The sequence below is a fragment of the Magnusiomyces paraingens genome, assembly GCF_902498895.1.
Source record: "Magnusiomyces paraingens strain CBS 517.90 genome assembly, contig: contig2, whole genome shotgun sequence".
NCBI lineage: Eukaryota > Fungi > Ascomycota > Dipodascomycetes > Dipodascales > Dipodascaceae > Magnusiomyces > Magnusiomyces paraingens.
In genome coordinates, this window is record NW_022474068.1 from 705,153 (window position 1) to 720,308 (window position 15,156).

Sequence of the window (15,156 nt, forward strand, 5' to 3'; positions counted from 1 at the left end):
TTATATATATATACTCCAGCCCAATTAGTTGTGTTTATCCACGGGCAATAACTATTTACTCATCGTCGGTGCGATTTGAACTTTTGATTTCCTGAAGTGGAATCTCCTCGACATTTCTTCGTTGTTGTCGTTGGCTACGCAACTCAACGTTAGATCCCTCGGGAATCTCCAAGACCTCGCGCAGACGTTGCTTTCCAACCTCGATAGTACGGTCGACCATGGCGTTAGTAACACTCAAAATAGGTCCCCACATGTTGAGCGAGTATGTAACGTAAAGGCCGGCACCTCCAAGCAGCAGCAGCAGGAAAAAAATAGGGTTGCGCAGCACTGCCATAAACTCGTTCCAACCCAAAACAACAAGCAGAACAATCATGTAAAGAGGAACTTGCTTTGCGAGTTGGGTTGTGGAACGCTTGGCCTCCACAAAGGCAGCGTCCGCTTGTTTCTTGAAGCGCTTGCTAAGGTCCTGTTCTTTGGAAGATGAAATGCGGTATGGGAAGGTATCTGCATCAAGAGCAGAGCTGTCGTCATCATCCTCGTATTTCCCACTATGATGGTTGTCATCATCATCTGTGAGATCAATCACCTTGTCTGAGTCAACATCAGGGACAACAAGAGTGCCGTTTTTCAGGCGAGCTGTGGCAAATATGGGCAACAGTTTAAGGGTATCATCGCGAGCTGAAAGGTATGGTCCTTCGATATTGTCGCCAGCTTTCCAAACAATGGGGACGCCAGACGAGTCGTATTTGAAGAGGTCCTCAAAGCGCTCGCGCAGACGGAAAAGCACATTGTCATCACGTGTCACTTGCTTGAGTTGATGGTCGAGAGCAATCCAAGCGCTACGGCGAATTTCACGCACACCACGCGCATTTTCTTCAGCGTTCCCGCCAACACCAAAGTCATATGTATCTGAGTCTGGTTGACGCTTTGCAACCGCAGAAAGGGCAAACATTACGGTATTGTTAAAGTAAACAAGAACCTTGTCCCAAGTGTCTTGAGTGGGCTCGATAAAGTATGATTCGAGATCGGTGCCAAAAGATTTGGTAATTTTTTTGTGGGCAACGTTAGAGATGCGCTTAATTTCGGTTGCTTTGGCAGATTCCTCAATGGTAGCAAGTTCCTGCTCAAGAGCAGCGAGCTCGTCATTGTAGGTGAAAACACTAGCATCAACAGATGACTTGCGAGCTCCAGAAACAAAGCCTTCGATAGCAGTAGTACGACCACGGCGGAGGATTTCGATAAAGGGGATAGAGGAAGCATGGTGCTGCTTAGAAGAGGCAGCCTTGATGAGAGACTTGAAAACATTAACGGCATTTTTATGAAGAGCAATAAGCTGAGCCTTGTAGAGGTTGCTGAGACGGGTGTCAATCTTAGACTGAAGGTCTTCACGCTTTGCAATGTACACAGCCTTTGTGTAACGTGAAGCCAGCGAATCGTAGAGCTCCATGGTACCGCCGCGAATGTTTGAGATAATACCCCCAAAGTCCTCCACCACTGCAGGACCTCCGAGAGCGTTATTTGACTCGTGTTGGGCTTCTAAGAGACCAGACTCAAACTGCTGCCAAGCTTGGGAGGCGATTTCCTCACAGCGGAAGCGGGCAACAAGGGTTTGCTGTGTGGGCAAGTCGAGGTCCTTGTTTTGTTCAATTTGTTCCCAAATCTGCTCCGTGTACATTGGCCAGCCGTCGAGAGGAACGCCACGGTGGTATTCTGGTTTGAAGAGGTATCCTGGGGCCTGTGGTTGAGTGAATTGTTGAGAGAGAGCAGCGGTCTGAGCAGCAAACTGTTCAGCCATGAGGATTTTGTGTGGGAGAGCGCAAAACTGGAGATCAAAAAAATCTTCAATAGAGGAGTGAGCAGCAGTAGGAGGTTTTGAGAGAGATTCCCAAATTCTCTTGAGGTCAGCGATGACAGTAGCACGAAGGTTTGCGAGTGGAGTGGTACCAATGTGATCTCTAATGACAAAGAGGATGAGAGATCGGCTAGCCTTTGCAGAAGCGTTGAAAAGGGCTAGGTTGACTTCAAAGACGGTTTTGAGAAGGGCCATGTTTGCACCTTGGTAAAGGCCGACTTGATTTTCCCACATGTTGACAATGAGGATTTCCGAAGTGGCGAGGGCAAAGAGGGCAGACTTGCGTTCAAAGTCTTGATCTTCACCACGCTCACGACCATCTGTACCCTCCACGTCCATTATTAATAAGTTTGGAGATGAGGAAAGAGATGAAGAGGAAGAAGATGGAGAGGCGAGAGAGGAAGAAGAAGAGAAGATTGGTTGAGAGGATATGTTTGTAGCTGCAGCCATCCAGATACCCTTTGTTGTTTGTTGTCGTTGAATTTCATTCATGACGTCAAAGCGGGTACCAAAGAGGGCATTGAGAAGAGTTGATTTGCCTGTAGACTGGGATCCAAAGACAGATACAATGTGATAATTAAGGCCACATTTGTCAATGGCAGCTTGGCGGAAGTATTCTAATAGATGGGGGTTGAATTTCTTTTCTTCATCAATGATTTGGAAAGTGGTGTCGTTATTGTTGATTTTGTTGATTCTGTTGGTGTTACCATTGCTGGTAGAAGATGAAGAATATGGGTTTGTGGGAAGTGGTCTTGAGCGTTCAGGAGAAGAAGGAGAAGTAGTAGAAGAAGAAGAAGCAGAGAGAATATTTGAAGAAGCAGCAGTAGAAGAGCCTCCAGCACCGGTATAAGGTGAAGGTGCGAGATGGGCTGGAATTGAATAATCTGAGCTCATATTGGAGGGTTTGTTTGGTTGGAAGGTTGAAGATTTGGGTGGAAAGTTGTGGGCGGCTGGGTCCTTTTGTTTATGGCAGTGCTGGCGACTTTTATTTTTTTATTGTTATTTTTTTAGGCGTCGTCACGGGGTGGATGAAATATGAGTTTTTTTGTTACAATAGATTTTGTCACGTGCGTTTTTTAATGTAATAATGTCACGTGTATTTATAATTAATTTTTTTTAAAAAAAAAGAATAAAATATACATTTATAATTTAGCTTTCATAAAGAAAATCTTTCGAATCTTTTTTCTTTTTCTTTTTATTTTTATTTTTAATAATGTCAGGGTACTTTACCACTAAATACATTGGGACTAATATACAGTTACCATTTTGACTTAAATGAAAACAAGTTTATGCATATCTTTGTGTGCCTTGCACGCATTATTCATGCTTGAAAGGCAATTCACACAGTGAACAAATCTATTTGTTTACCAAAGATCGGATAACAAGTTCATTTAGGTAAGATTTGACAGCAACCATAATAGAAACAACCGTTTAAAGATGTATTTCTTTGGTATTATACTTAAACAAAAAAAAAAAAGAGTCTAAATTAGACTAAAAAAAAATTTGAAGTTCAATTGGTGAATTATTTATAGAGCAATAATCTATAGTAGATCTAAAATACTTTAAACTAAATGAAATCTTTTTTTTTTTTCTTTCTCTCTTTTCCTCTTTGCTACAATTGGTGGGACGTTAACCGTCAGTACAGGGCCAGAATAGGCCGTTTGTGATGGGCAAAGCTTTTCTGTATGGGGATACTGCTAGCAACAACAGAAGCTGTTGATCGATGGAAATGGCACAGTGTCTTTCTATTTTCTAAATAATTTTTCCAAATAATTATTCTAAATAATTCATTCCATATAAATAATAAGTGGAGAGAAGAACAAAAAAAAAAAAAAAATTCATTTGGTGGGTTGTTTGATTGAGAAACATATCAAAGAACAGATAATAAAATAATTATTATTATTAAATGGATTCTTAAAGGGATATATTTATAAACAATTGTTTCTTTTGATAATAATTATAATAATCGCTTGTTTCTTTATTCTTTAAGCTCTCAAGACAGCCTATTTTTTTTTCCTCAATTATATACAAAGAAACAAAAAAAAAAAAATCAACTCCTAAAAGGGTGACTGCCGCTGTTTTCAGACAATTGTGCGTCAACTCACAGTGTAGCCGAGACACTTTCTACGCATATATATATATATATATGCACACACAAAAAAGGAACTAGAGAGGGTTTTTTTTTGTTATAAAGTCTTCATCTATCTGAGTTTCTTTTTTTTTTTTTTTTTTTTTTTTTTGCTTTTTAGGCATATATTCGTCTAAAAAAAGGTTTTAAACAAAAGAAAAAAGTTAAGATTTTTTTTTTTACCATTTTTGGTTGTTTAAAGAATTTCATTTTGGGCGGTGTTGAATTTTTTTTTTTTTTTTTTGGGCAACCCAGCCAGCAGCAGCAGCAACAGCAGCCAATTTTTTTCTTTTTCCTTTTCCTTTTTTTTTTTTTTTTTTAAAACCAGCCAGACTTATTTAATCACCACCATTCTTCTATTCAAAATATTCAAAATAAAATATCTAAAATAAAATCAAATATTCAATCTTATATTCTATATCGTTTTAAATTCAACATTAAAAAAGTCTTTTTGTTTTCTTTTTCTTTTGAATAATTCTCACAATTAGAACAAAACCTTTCTCTTTTTCTTCACCACTTTAGCGCCATGGGAAATTCATCTTCCCAGAACCGTGCAACGGTTAGAAAGACCCCAGCTCAACTCCAAATTCACCCAATAATTCCTATCATCAATAGCCCAAATCCTCAAATATCTTCTCCATTAAACTCAGATAGCCCAGACCTTATCGTGGGACCGTCACCAATAAACTCAACTAGTTCATCTTTCCCCCCTCACGATCCTGCAGACACCCTTAAACTTCTTGCTCAGCTCGACAATGAAATCTCAGATATTGTGCGCCAGTCAAATATTAAAATTGTCCCCCAATACCCCAACCCCCGCTCCATTGCGCTCCTCGACCAGAGTCTGCGCGGCCATACTGTGCTCACATCGCTCAGCGACCTACGCACCATCGCCACACGTCGCGCATCTCTCTTATCACCAGAAACAGACCCAGAAGATGCTCTTCTCGACCTTGCAAACAAAATCAGATACATCCGCAAGCATATCCATCGCGACATCTTTACCACCTACACCTCCAACCACTACATTGCAGACCCTCCTCCACCTTTCCATGAAAGATACTTGGCTCAACGCGATCCAGGCTCCTTCGACCATGTTTATTACGAGCGACCTCAGATTCCTAACAAGTCTTCTTCAAGTCTGATTGCCTGGCATGCTCACCTTCAGCAACTCCAGGTCGACGACCTTCAACACAAACTTCGCGAGGAACAACAGCGGGCCGAATATCGCCATTCTCAAACCTTTTTTAGCGGAAACTCTGAAACATTTCCTCTCGATAGCGAAGAGGAAGATAACCATATACAACATATGCAGCTTATGCAGCATGAACTTGCTCTTCAGCAAAGTCGGCTCCACCAACTCCAAGACCTTGCTCAGCTTGAACACTTAGACGACAACGACAACGACAACCACTACAATATCCACAATGATGAACAAATGATTGAAGATACAGTTTTCTTCCACAGACCAGGTTCAGTCTCTACTCAATCCTTGGCAATTATTAAGGACTCTTCCGAAGTTTCATTGCCCCGCGGCAACAACAACAAACTCCTATCAGTAATCAACAGCCCTATTTCTACAAATACTGATGCATTCCATGCAGATATAATTTCAATGGCTTCTGACAAAGATAGCGTTGTCGATATTGGCCAATTTGCATATCTCAAACACTACTCACCTTCCGGGTTCCAAGTTTCTTTGTTTGATGAAGCAGGGCTTAATAGCAGCACAGAAATTTTAAAATCAATTCGCAACAGTAGAGTAAGCAACTTACCCCAAGAGGCTCCTATCCAAGAAGAAGACGATACCGAGTATTTTACCTTGCATCAGCAACAACTTCCAGAAACTTCACAGGAAGACTGTACCAAAAAATCATTCCACCAAGATGAATCTATCCCTGAAAATGGATCACAGACCCGCCATCTCAGCATCCCCTCTACCGCACCTACATTTTCAGGACGCAGATCTGGAGCAGATAATCAGCGACGACGACAACATGTGGATTCTCTAGGAAATGTATCATTGGACGAGTCGATGATTGAGGACCGGATCGAGATCCGAGAAATTAAAACTCGTACACACTCCAATCTTTTCGACGACCTCACAGAAGACGCAATGCCTCTGTTTGAGCAGGTTCAGCAACAGATCCTCGACACTCAGCGGGCTCGCGCAGAAGCCCAGCAACTGCGCAAAGACAAGAGCAAAAGAAGGAAAAATAGTCGCCGTGATGACCAAAGTGAAGATCGTGAAGGGCCCAGCCGCAGCACCCAAGACGAAAATAATACCATTCCACTGGAAGACGCAATTGGGGAGTGTTTTGCCCATCCGCCTGAGCAAAAGAAACTTGAATATTCACCTGCAATTATTTCCCCCCCGATCCAACCTTCTCGACATCACCGCAAAGTTTCTCTCGAAAACATGGAGCAGAATATTGTTTCTCCTAAAATGGCTGAGTCCAGTCTGGCTGACTATGTGGTCACCAGCGAAGCTGCCAGTTTTGCAACAGCCATCTCACCGTCTCCTTTACAGACATCATCTACGCCTTTGGCCTTGGCCCCCACGCCATCAAAACGAAACGTCGCAACCATTGACCCAATCAGCTTGTCATCTGAAGCACCGGAACCAGCAGCGCAGGTAAATACAGTGCAAATTCATTCTCTGAGAAGTGTCGACCATGTCCCAGTCACCATTTTGGAACCGTCAAACAAGCACAAGAAAAAACCGTCGCTTTCTGTATCTCTCTCAGCCTCGCTTTTGCGCCGTCCTGGTACCAATACTACTACTCCTACCACCAAAGCAGCCATTGCTCCTACTTCTCGCCCATCAGTGGCCTTCACCACTAACCAGTTTGCACCAGCTCCCAAGAGTTTCAACAGTGCGCTTATTTCTTTTATTTCATTTGGCCTTCTTAAGCGGAAAAAGGGCGAAAAGCAACAGCAAGATAACCAAGAATTTTCTTCTTCTTCTTCTTACTTTGTAGGAAGTACGCCGTTCGAATCGTTGGCCCCTACTGGGTCTTCTTCTTACAATAACAATAACACAAAGAAATCGCGTCGATATCGCATCTTGTCTGGCGCGCGCAGAATCTCACGCAAACACAAGAATAAGGCCGGTGGTCTTGGTGGCACAATGCCTACCATGACTGGCAACACAAGTCTTCTCGATTCTAACATTGGCATGGGCGCATACACACCAGGGACTATTCCTCAGCAATCTAAGTCGCGGCTTGGTCCCATCACGTCGCCTGTGCGGCCAGATTCTCCTGATAAAATGGCTAAGCAGTACATTCCCCACCGACGGCCCAGCGACTCGGTTCCTGGTGAGATTGAGCCAGTTCAGCGGTCCACAGATGAACCCCGTATTGAAAATGAACAGCAATTATATGACCAACATCTCAAGTACCAACAACAACAACAACAACAGCAATACGCTTACCAGCATGCTCTTTTTCGACCACCTCCAGTTTCTGCATTTGGTTCCCAACTGGAGCCTGTTCAAGAGGTGCCTTCTCTTTTGTCATCGCCAGACGTTGGCGCAGATGATGGCAGTACTAGCAACTTGCATGCCACTCTGGACAGCTCTTTACTTGAGCCTAGTGAAAACCTACGGGCCTCACGATCACGGTCTAATGCTGGTGCCGGTGATTCAGTCAGTCGAAGCTCATCTGTCAGCTCGCGTGCGCGCTCGATCCGACGGCAGGGACCTTACCGCCGAGTGGTTATGCAAACTTCAGGGTCACCAGTTCCACCACTTTCTCCAGCATTAGCAGCTGCGGCTGTCGCCATGACGTCTTCTACTTCACTATTACGTGCGGTCATGTCTGTGCCATCGTTGCGCAGCGCAGACTTGGCGCGCGTCAACGAGTCACTTGAGAAACTTGTGCAGAATGACCAAGGTTCCGACAATGACACACAAAACGGAGAAGTTTACCAACCAGCACCACGAATGCACATCAGCTTGAAATCTCCAAGCTCTGGGTCTTTATATGCACCTTCTTCGACGACTCCTACCATGTACACTTCGTTTAGCGGGGGGCCTTCTGGGTTCAATGTTGGACTTGATGGGTACTCTACTTCCAGCATTGCGGAGGAGAATGAGGAGGAGCTTGTACTGGGGACCAATGGTCAGCGACTACAGGCGCAGTACCAGATGCTATTGTTGCAAGCGCAGAAGGACGACGAGCGCGAGCGTGACATGACGCGTCTACAGGAGATGATTCTTGAGGAGCAGCGCAAGGCACGCAAGATGAAGCGGCGGATGGAGAAGAAGCGACAGCGACAGGCTCTTCAGCGACAGCGCGAAAAGGAGTTTTTGAAAGCAGAAGCTGCAGCAGTAAAGGCTGCGGAGGCTGCTGCTGCCGCCGCCACTACCGTCAATGCTACTCAAGCGTCAATGACGACGTCGACCACGGATGATGATGGCCACTACAGTACTTCGCACGAGGATGAATGGGAAGAGGAGGGCGATGTGACAGGCGAGCATGGAAGACCTAAAGCTGTGGATCCTGTTCGGGAGACGTCGCAGCCTGATTCTGTGCAGACTGTAGAGTCTGTGCCCATGTCTAAATCAGTTTCTGATCCTACTACGGTTGCCACTTCCCCTGAGGCTGTTGCAGCTATTATGGTCAAGCCATCTTCAACCATTGCCGTTGTTCTTGGAGAAGATGAGCACGTTAAGAGGACTGAGGAGGAAGAAGACGAGATGGTTCCAAGCCCAGACTTTTCTACAGCTACAGCGACACCAGGGATGGCAGCAACAACTAGGTTTTCGGATGAGATTGCAGCTGCAGCGGAGACAATTCGACACAAGCGGACCAGCAAGGACTCTTCTAGTCGAGGGACGGCTGGTGTCAGCAGAAACAGTGGAGCCTTACGCGATGATGATGAGTTTGTAAATCACCGAACAAGCTTTAACGAAAGCCAGTTCCAAGCGGCACAAAGGGAAAACCACCAACGCATGTCTCAAAGAAACGAAAATGAGCAGGAAGACGAGGATCCCAATGACAAGACGCCGCAGGTTTTACAGAGTGAAGGCAAGTGGGCGGTTCTGGAGCAACACGAGTTACCAGCAGCAGCAAATGTCAAGAGTGATAAATCTGGGGAGGCAAATAAGAAAAGCCAAGATCGGTACCAGCAGCCACCACCACCTCCACAAAGTTCAGCTACGCCATACTATGATAGTAATCGTTATGATGGTGATGACGACGACGAAGAAGAACCTTCATTACCTTCAATTCCCAATGCCGAAGAAGAGCTTGAGCGACAAGAGTGGTTTACGCGACGACAGAACGAGGCAGAGGTAGCAGTACGAGAGCGGGCAGCGCAATTAAAGCAGCACTACGAGAATTTTGTTGCTCCGAGACAAGTGACACGCGCGTCGTATTCGATGCGGGCATCTGGACATTCTGCGCGGTCTTCTTCAGGACAGTCTTCAGGGCCGACATTAAAAGATGCGGAGCTTGCGATTGCGGCGGCTGCGGCGGCTGAAGCTACAGCAGCTGGGCAAACAGCACTGAAGAGTACGAGTGGGAGCCGAAGAAGTCACAAGAGCACAGCCAGCAGACAGACCAGCAAGCGGAGCAAGCAAAGCAACGAGAGTGTAGAGAGCAGCAACAGCAGCAGAGATATTGTGAGTGAGAACCTACATGAGCCTAAGAAGAATGTGAGTGGTCCGCCGTTGTTTGGGTACAGTGACGATGGTTGGTACGACGACGAGGACGACGATTTTGAGGCCGATGATAATGATGATGAGGATGATGATGATGAAGATGAGGAAGAACTGGAGGACTTTGAGAATTCTGGTAGCTACAGCCGTGGGGATATTGCACACGTGGGAGCAAGCAAGAAGATCAGAGTCCCTAGGCAGTCCAAACAGACCAGGGAATTGTTGGTGGGTCCATCACCATCGATATCGATATCTCAGCAGCAGCCGCAGCAAGTCATACCGAAGACCACCCAAGGGTCAACTCCACTGTCAACGTCTTTATCTGGTCAAGGAAAGCGAAAGCCACTACAGAAACATATTCACAGCGAGTCTCAGCAAGGTGCCGCTGAGTTGTCGCTTGTGACGGCCGGCGTTGGCCCGAAGAAGCCGCAGCAGCTGCAGGGGGAGGTTCTTGGGGGTCCTGTTGGCGGGTCTTTATATTCTGCAGAGTCGTCTTTGTACTCGGTTGGAGCGGGTGGAAGCACTGGGATGGTGGCGGCAGCGGCCATGGTGGGATCGATTGGATTTGCAGACGATGGTGACATTTTCTACACACCGCCTGCGAGCCGACTATCAGAGCAGCCAAGTGTTCCCAGCGGCACGTGGGACGGGTCTACGGAAGCTGTGGCGATCAAGAAGAAGAAACCGAAGAAAAATCAGCGGCAGCAAGACGTCAAAAACTCAGCGACTTTGGACGAAGCAGCGACTTTGAAGTTGCAGCAGCAGCAACGGCAGCAACGACAACAACAACAACAGAAAGTTTCTCAGCCGCTACCATCGGTAAAGCCGCACCACCATAAATCTGTTTCGATTTCAGAGGCGCTTCCCCAGTATTACGAGGCGCATGACCACCACTATAGTAACAGCGATTTTAACGACAATCGATTTGAAAGGGGGGGAGGACATGCGCAAGAGGAAATTGGGTATTATGATCACGAAGTGGAGTTTGGCGGGTATGGCCGCTCTGTTGTGGACGATACCAAGAGACGGCACTTGCGAGAAATGGCGCGGTTGGATGCACAACTGGACGAGCTGGTGCGACGGCAGGAGCTGCGGCAGGAGCGATGGCGGCGCCAGAAAGAGCTGCAGTTGGAAGGAGCAGACGGGACATCTATGCTTGTTGTGCGGAGTGGCGACAAAAAGAAGAAGAAGAAGAAGGGCAATAAGAAGAGCACAATTGGCGGGGACAGCGGCAGCAGCAGCACAGTATCTGTTCCTAAGAAGCTGTCGACTTCAATGTCAATGACGACGATTCCTAGCAGACAACAGCAGCAGCGCCGATGGGATTACGGTGGAGAGATCGACAACGGATATGATATTACAGGTGTTCAGCGGTCTCGCAGTCAGAGGGGCCCTGGGGCACCCATTTCGTCATCGTCATCATCGTCGTCATCAACCTCTGCATTTTCAGGTCGGCCGCTGTATCAGCACCAGCAGCATCAGCAGCTGGCGCTTAAACCAGCCTACAGCAAAAAGGGGATGCCGAAGCATTCACAGCTTCAATATTCCAAGCCCAAGTTACAGAAACATCGCCGCGTGGTTAGCGAGTTTGCTAGTAGCAGCAGTAACGAAGGCAGCCATGGATATCTTGCTGAGCGGCTGCGGGGTGGTGGCAATGGCTCTTCACGACATTACGGTGGATACCGCAGTGAAGAAGAAGATGATGATGATGAGAATGAGGATGAGGAGGATGAACGACAAAGGTATGAGGATTTGGGCTATGTTAGTCGTTATGCTGTTGAAGAAGATGATGATGGCCGGTATGCAGATGAGGAGCGAGATCGGTACGATTACGACGGAGATCTTCGGCTCAGTTTTGGTTCTGTGCGGGCCGCGGTTCCTGAGCGGGTTGGAGAGTATGTGCGGCCTGTGTCTGCAGCCATGACGCCGGTATCGTCTTCTCACCATCACACGCGACTACGCAGTGTTCATAGCCGAGGGTTAAGCGAAGAGTCTGGAGGTAGCATGTCGTTGGGACCTACAATGAGCAGCAGCAGTACGTTGACTGCGACTCCCAAATCGAGCATGAGCATGAGCGAACGGCGACGAGCCAGCAAGCGATTGGCGCAGGCATGGAAGAGCGGTGGTGGTGGCGGTGGTCCTGGTGAAGACATTGGGTACCACCAGTTGCAGTATTACTTGCCTACTACTACGACGGGAGCAGCAACGGCGGCGGCGGCAGCAGCAGCAGCCACTATGGGAGCCAGTAATAATACTGCTGTGTCTTCGACCTCTTCAATCTACGTGCCATTGTCTTCATCATCATTTGGATACATGCCGACAGCATCTGGGGCGCGATCTTACCGAGGGCTTGCGCGGGGTCGTGATCGTGACCGGGATCGAGACTCTCTTGAGTCGCTATTAGTTTCATCTGCTGATGACCTTGAGGCTGCGTTGATTGATTTAGAAGCTGTGAGCCGCAGCAGTAGTGCTCGGAGCAACAATCGCAAGACAGCGACTCGGGTTTCTTCTTCAGAAACTGGCCATAATAGCAGTAAGATTAATTTGGGCCCGGTATCATCATCATCATCATCTTCTTCAGCAGCAGCAGCAGCAGCGCGCCAAAGTCCGGACTTTATTGAGCGGTTGCAGCGACAGGTGGAGCAACAGATCAAGGCGCAGTTACAGGAGCGACGACTTCAGGATGAGCATGAGCGTGCACGATTGCAGCGGTACCACCGAACGAGCGGTGGATCTGGGCGAGTTTCTGGGTGATTGTTGGTCGGGTCTTTGATTTGATTTTTTCTGTGTATAATATTAATATTATTAATTTATTTATTAATTTATTATTAGTTTATTATTAGTTTATTATTAGTGTTACTATTATTATTATTATAATTATAATTGTAATTGTTGTTGTTGTTGTTGTTGTTGGTGCCCCTTTTTCTGGCTGGCTGGGCTGGCTGGCTGAGGCTCTTTTGTTTTGCTGTGACAGCCACCCTGTCATGGCTGAGTCTAAATTTAGCAACAGAATATTTGTTTACTTCCCACCCAAACCGCCGTATAAAAAGACTGCCGATTCCCACCTTTTTTTTTTTTTTTTTTTTTTGCCAAATCTCATCTTTTCCTTCCTTTAAACCCTTTCTTTCTATCCATTCTTTTGTTTTTTTTTTGTTTTTTTTTTTCACATAGCTTTCTTCTGGTTCTGTATTTAATTTCTAATCTCTATCTGGTTTAACTTCTTACTTATTAATCAAATCTTATCCTCTTATTCTCTTCATCATGTGTGGTATCTTTGGCTACTTGAATTACCTCGTCCCCAAGACTCGTGGTGAAATTCTCAACACCCTCATTGAAGGCCTCCAGCGCCAGGAGTACCGTGGCTACGACTCTGCTGGTCTCGCTATTGATGGTGCCCTCCTTCCCAATGGTGACCGTGAAGTCAGCATCTATCGCCAAGTCGGCAAGGTCCAGGCCCTTAAGGAGAAAATCGAAGCTTCTAACCCAGACGTTGACGAGGTCCTTGAAAACCATGTTGGCATTGCCCACACTCGCTGGGCTACCCACGGTGAACCTAAAACCATCAACTGCCACCCCCAGCGATCCGATCCTAACAATGAGTTCACTGTTGTCCACAATGGTATTATTACAAACTATAAGGAAGTCAAGGCGTTCCTGGAATCGCGCAACTACATTTTCGAGTCGGAAACTGATACAGAAGCCATTGCAAAGCTCACCAAATTTATCTACGATACTACTGACAAGGTGGACTTTTCACAGCTTTTGAAGCTCGTCGTCAAGGAGCTTGAGGGTGCCTACGGTCTTATCATCAAATCCACTCACTACCCCCACGAGCTCGTCGCCACCCGCAAGGGCTCCCCCCTGCTTGTCGGCGTTAAGACTGAAAAGAAGCTTAAGGTTGACTTTGTCGATGTGGAGTTTGGCGACGCTTCGGAAGCTCTTCAAAACTCTGGTACCCTCCTTTCTAGCGATTCTGCACCAACCCTTACCATTGCAGGAAGCAGCTCAATTGCAGGTTCTAACCGCGCCTTGGGCAGTGCTGGTGGATTGTCACCATCAGCCGCTTCTTCAGCTGCTTCAGCTGCAGCAGCAGCCGCTAGATCATCGAACTCGCTGACTGTGCCTGGCAGACCCCTTGCCGAGAACCTGAGACACTCACAATCACGTGCCTTTTTGTCTGAGGACGACCAACCCCTCCCTATTGAATTTTTCCTCGCCTCAGACCCAGCTGCCGTTGTCGAGCACACCCGCAAGGTCCTTTTCCTTGAGGATGACGATATTGCCCACATTTACGACGGCGAGCTCCACATTCACCGCGTTCGCAGAAATGAGGACGACAAGCTTGTCCGCACCATTGACACCCTCGAGCTCGAGCTCCAGCAAATCATGAAGGGCAAGTATGACCACTACATGCAGAAGGAAATTTTCGAACAACCAGAGTCAGTCATCAACACTATGCGTGGCCGTATCGACTTTGAAAATAATACTGTCCAGCTCGGAGGCCTGCGCTCTTGGCTTACCACCATTCGCCGCTGCCGTCGCATCATTATGATTGCTTGCGGTACTTCATATCATTCGTGCTTGGCCACCCGATCCATCTTTGAGGAGCTCACTGAAATCCCCGTTTCCGTTGAGCTTGCCTCAGACTTTTTAGATAGACGCTCTCCTGTTTTCCGTGACGATACTTGTGTCTTTGTCTCGCAATCTGGTGAAACTGCAGACACTATGAATGCTCTCCAATACTGTCTTGACCGCGGCGCTCTTACTGTTGGTATCGTCAACTCAGTTGGTTCTTCTATTTCCAGACAAACACACTGTGGTGTCCACATCAACGCTGGTCCAGAAATCGGTGTGGCCTCCACCAAGGCTTATACTTCTCAGTACGTGGCTCTTGTTTTGATGGCTCTTTCTCTTTCCGATGACAGAGTCTCCATGATTGAGCGCCGCCGTGACATTATCCAAGGTCTTAAGAATATTTCATCCCAGATTCAAGAGGTTCTTAACTTGAATGATCGTATTCTCAAGGAAGTTATTGAAACTGACTTGCTTAACCAAAAGTCGCTGCTGCTCTTGGGCCGTGGTTATCAATTTGCCACAGCCCTGGAAGGTGCCCTTAAGATTAAGGAAATCTCATATATGCACTCGGAAGGTGTTCTTGCCGGTGAACTGAAACATGGTGTTCTTGCCCTTGTTGACAAGGATCTGCCCATTATCATTATGGCTACTCGTGATTCGTTATTCCCCAAGGTTTCTTCGGCTATTGAGCAAGTCACTGCCCGTAGCGGTAAGCCCTTTATCATCTGCAATAAGGGTGATGACTTTGGCAAGAACCTCAAGACCCTTGAGGTCCCCACCACTGTTGACTGTTTACAGGGTCTTCTCAATGTTATTCCCCTGCAGCTCATGTCATACTGGCTGGCAGTCAAGAAGGGTTATAATGTCGACTACCCCCGTAACTTGGCCAAGTCTGTTACTGTGGAGTAATTTAAATTGAAAAAAAAAGAAACAGCA

General features: G+C 46.6%; 3 protein-coding genes across 3 annotated transcripts; 2 read left to right on the forward strand and 1 right to left on the reverse strand.

Annotated features, from left to right (window-relative positions):
* Window positions 1–55: 55 nt before the first annotated feature.
* SAPINGB_P001955 (uncharacterized protein) lies at window positions 56–2,746 on the reverse strand (the record flags this gene model as incomplete). The annotated part of the gene is made up of 1 exon (XM_031996675.1): window positions 56–2,746. One exon carries the CDS (start codon window positions 2,744–2,746, stop codon window positions 56–58), a length of 2,691 nt encoding a protein of 896 aa, XP_031852566.1.
* Window positions 2,747–4,506: 1,760 nt separating this feature from the next.
* SAPINGB_P001956 (uncharacterized protein) lies at window positions 4,507–12,399 on the forward strand (the record flags this gene model as incomplete). Its single annotated transcript, XM_031996676.1, has 1 exon — window positions 4,507–12,399. One exon carries the CDS (start codon window positions 4,507–4,509, stop codon window positions 12,397–12,399), a length of 7,893 nt encoding a protein of 2,630 aa, XP_031852567.1.
* Window positions 12,400–12,906: 507 nt separating this feature from the next.
* Window positions 12,907–15,129, forward strand: SAPINGB_P001957 (uncharacterized protein; the record flags this gene model as incomplete). The annotated part of the gene is made up of 1 exon (XM_031996677.1): window positions 12,907–15,129. One exon carries the CDS (start codon window positions 12,907–12,909, stop codon window positions 15,127–15,129), a length of 2,223 nt encoding a protein of 740 aa, XP_031852568.1.
* Between the last annotated feature and the right edge of the window lie 27 nt (window positions 15,130–15,156).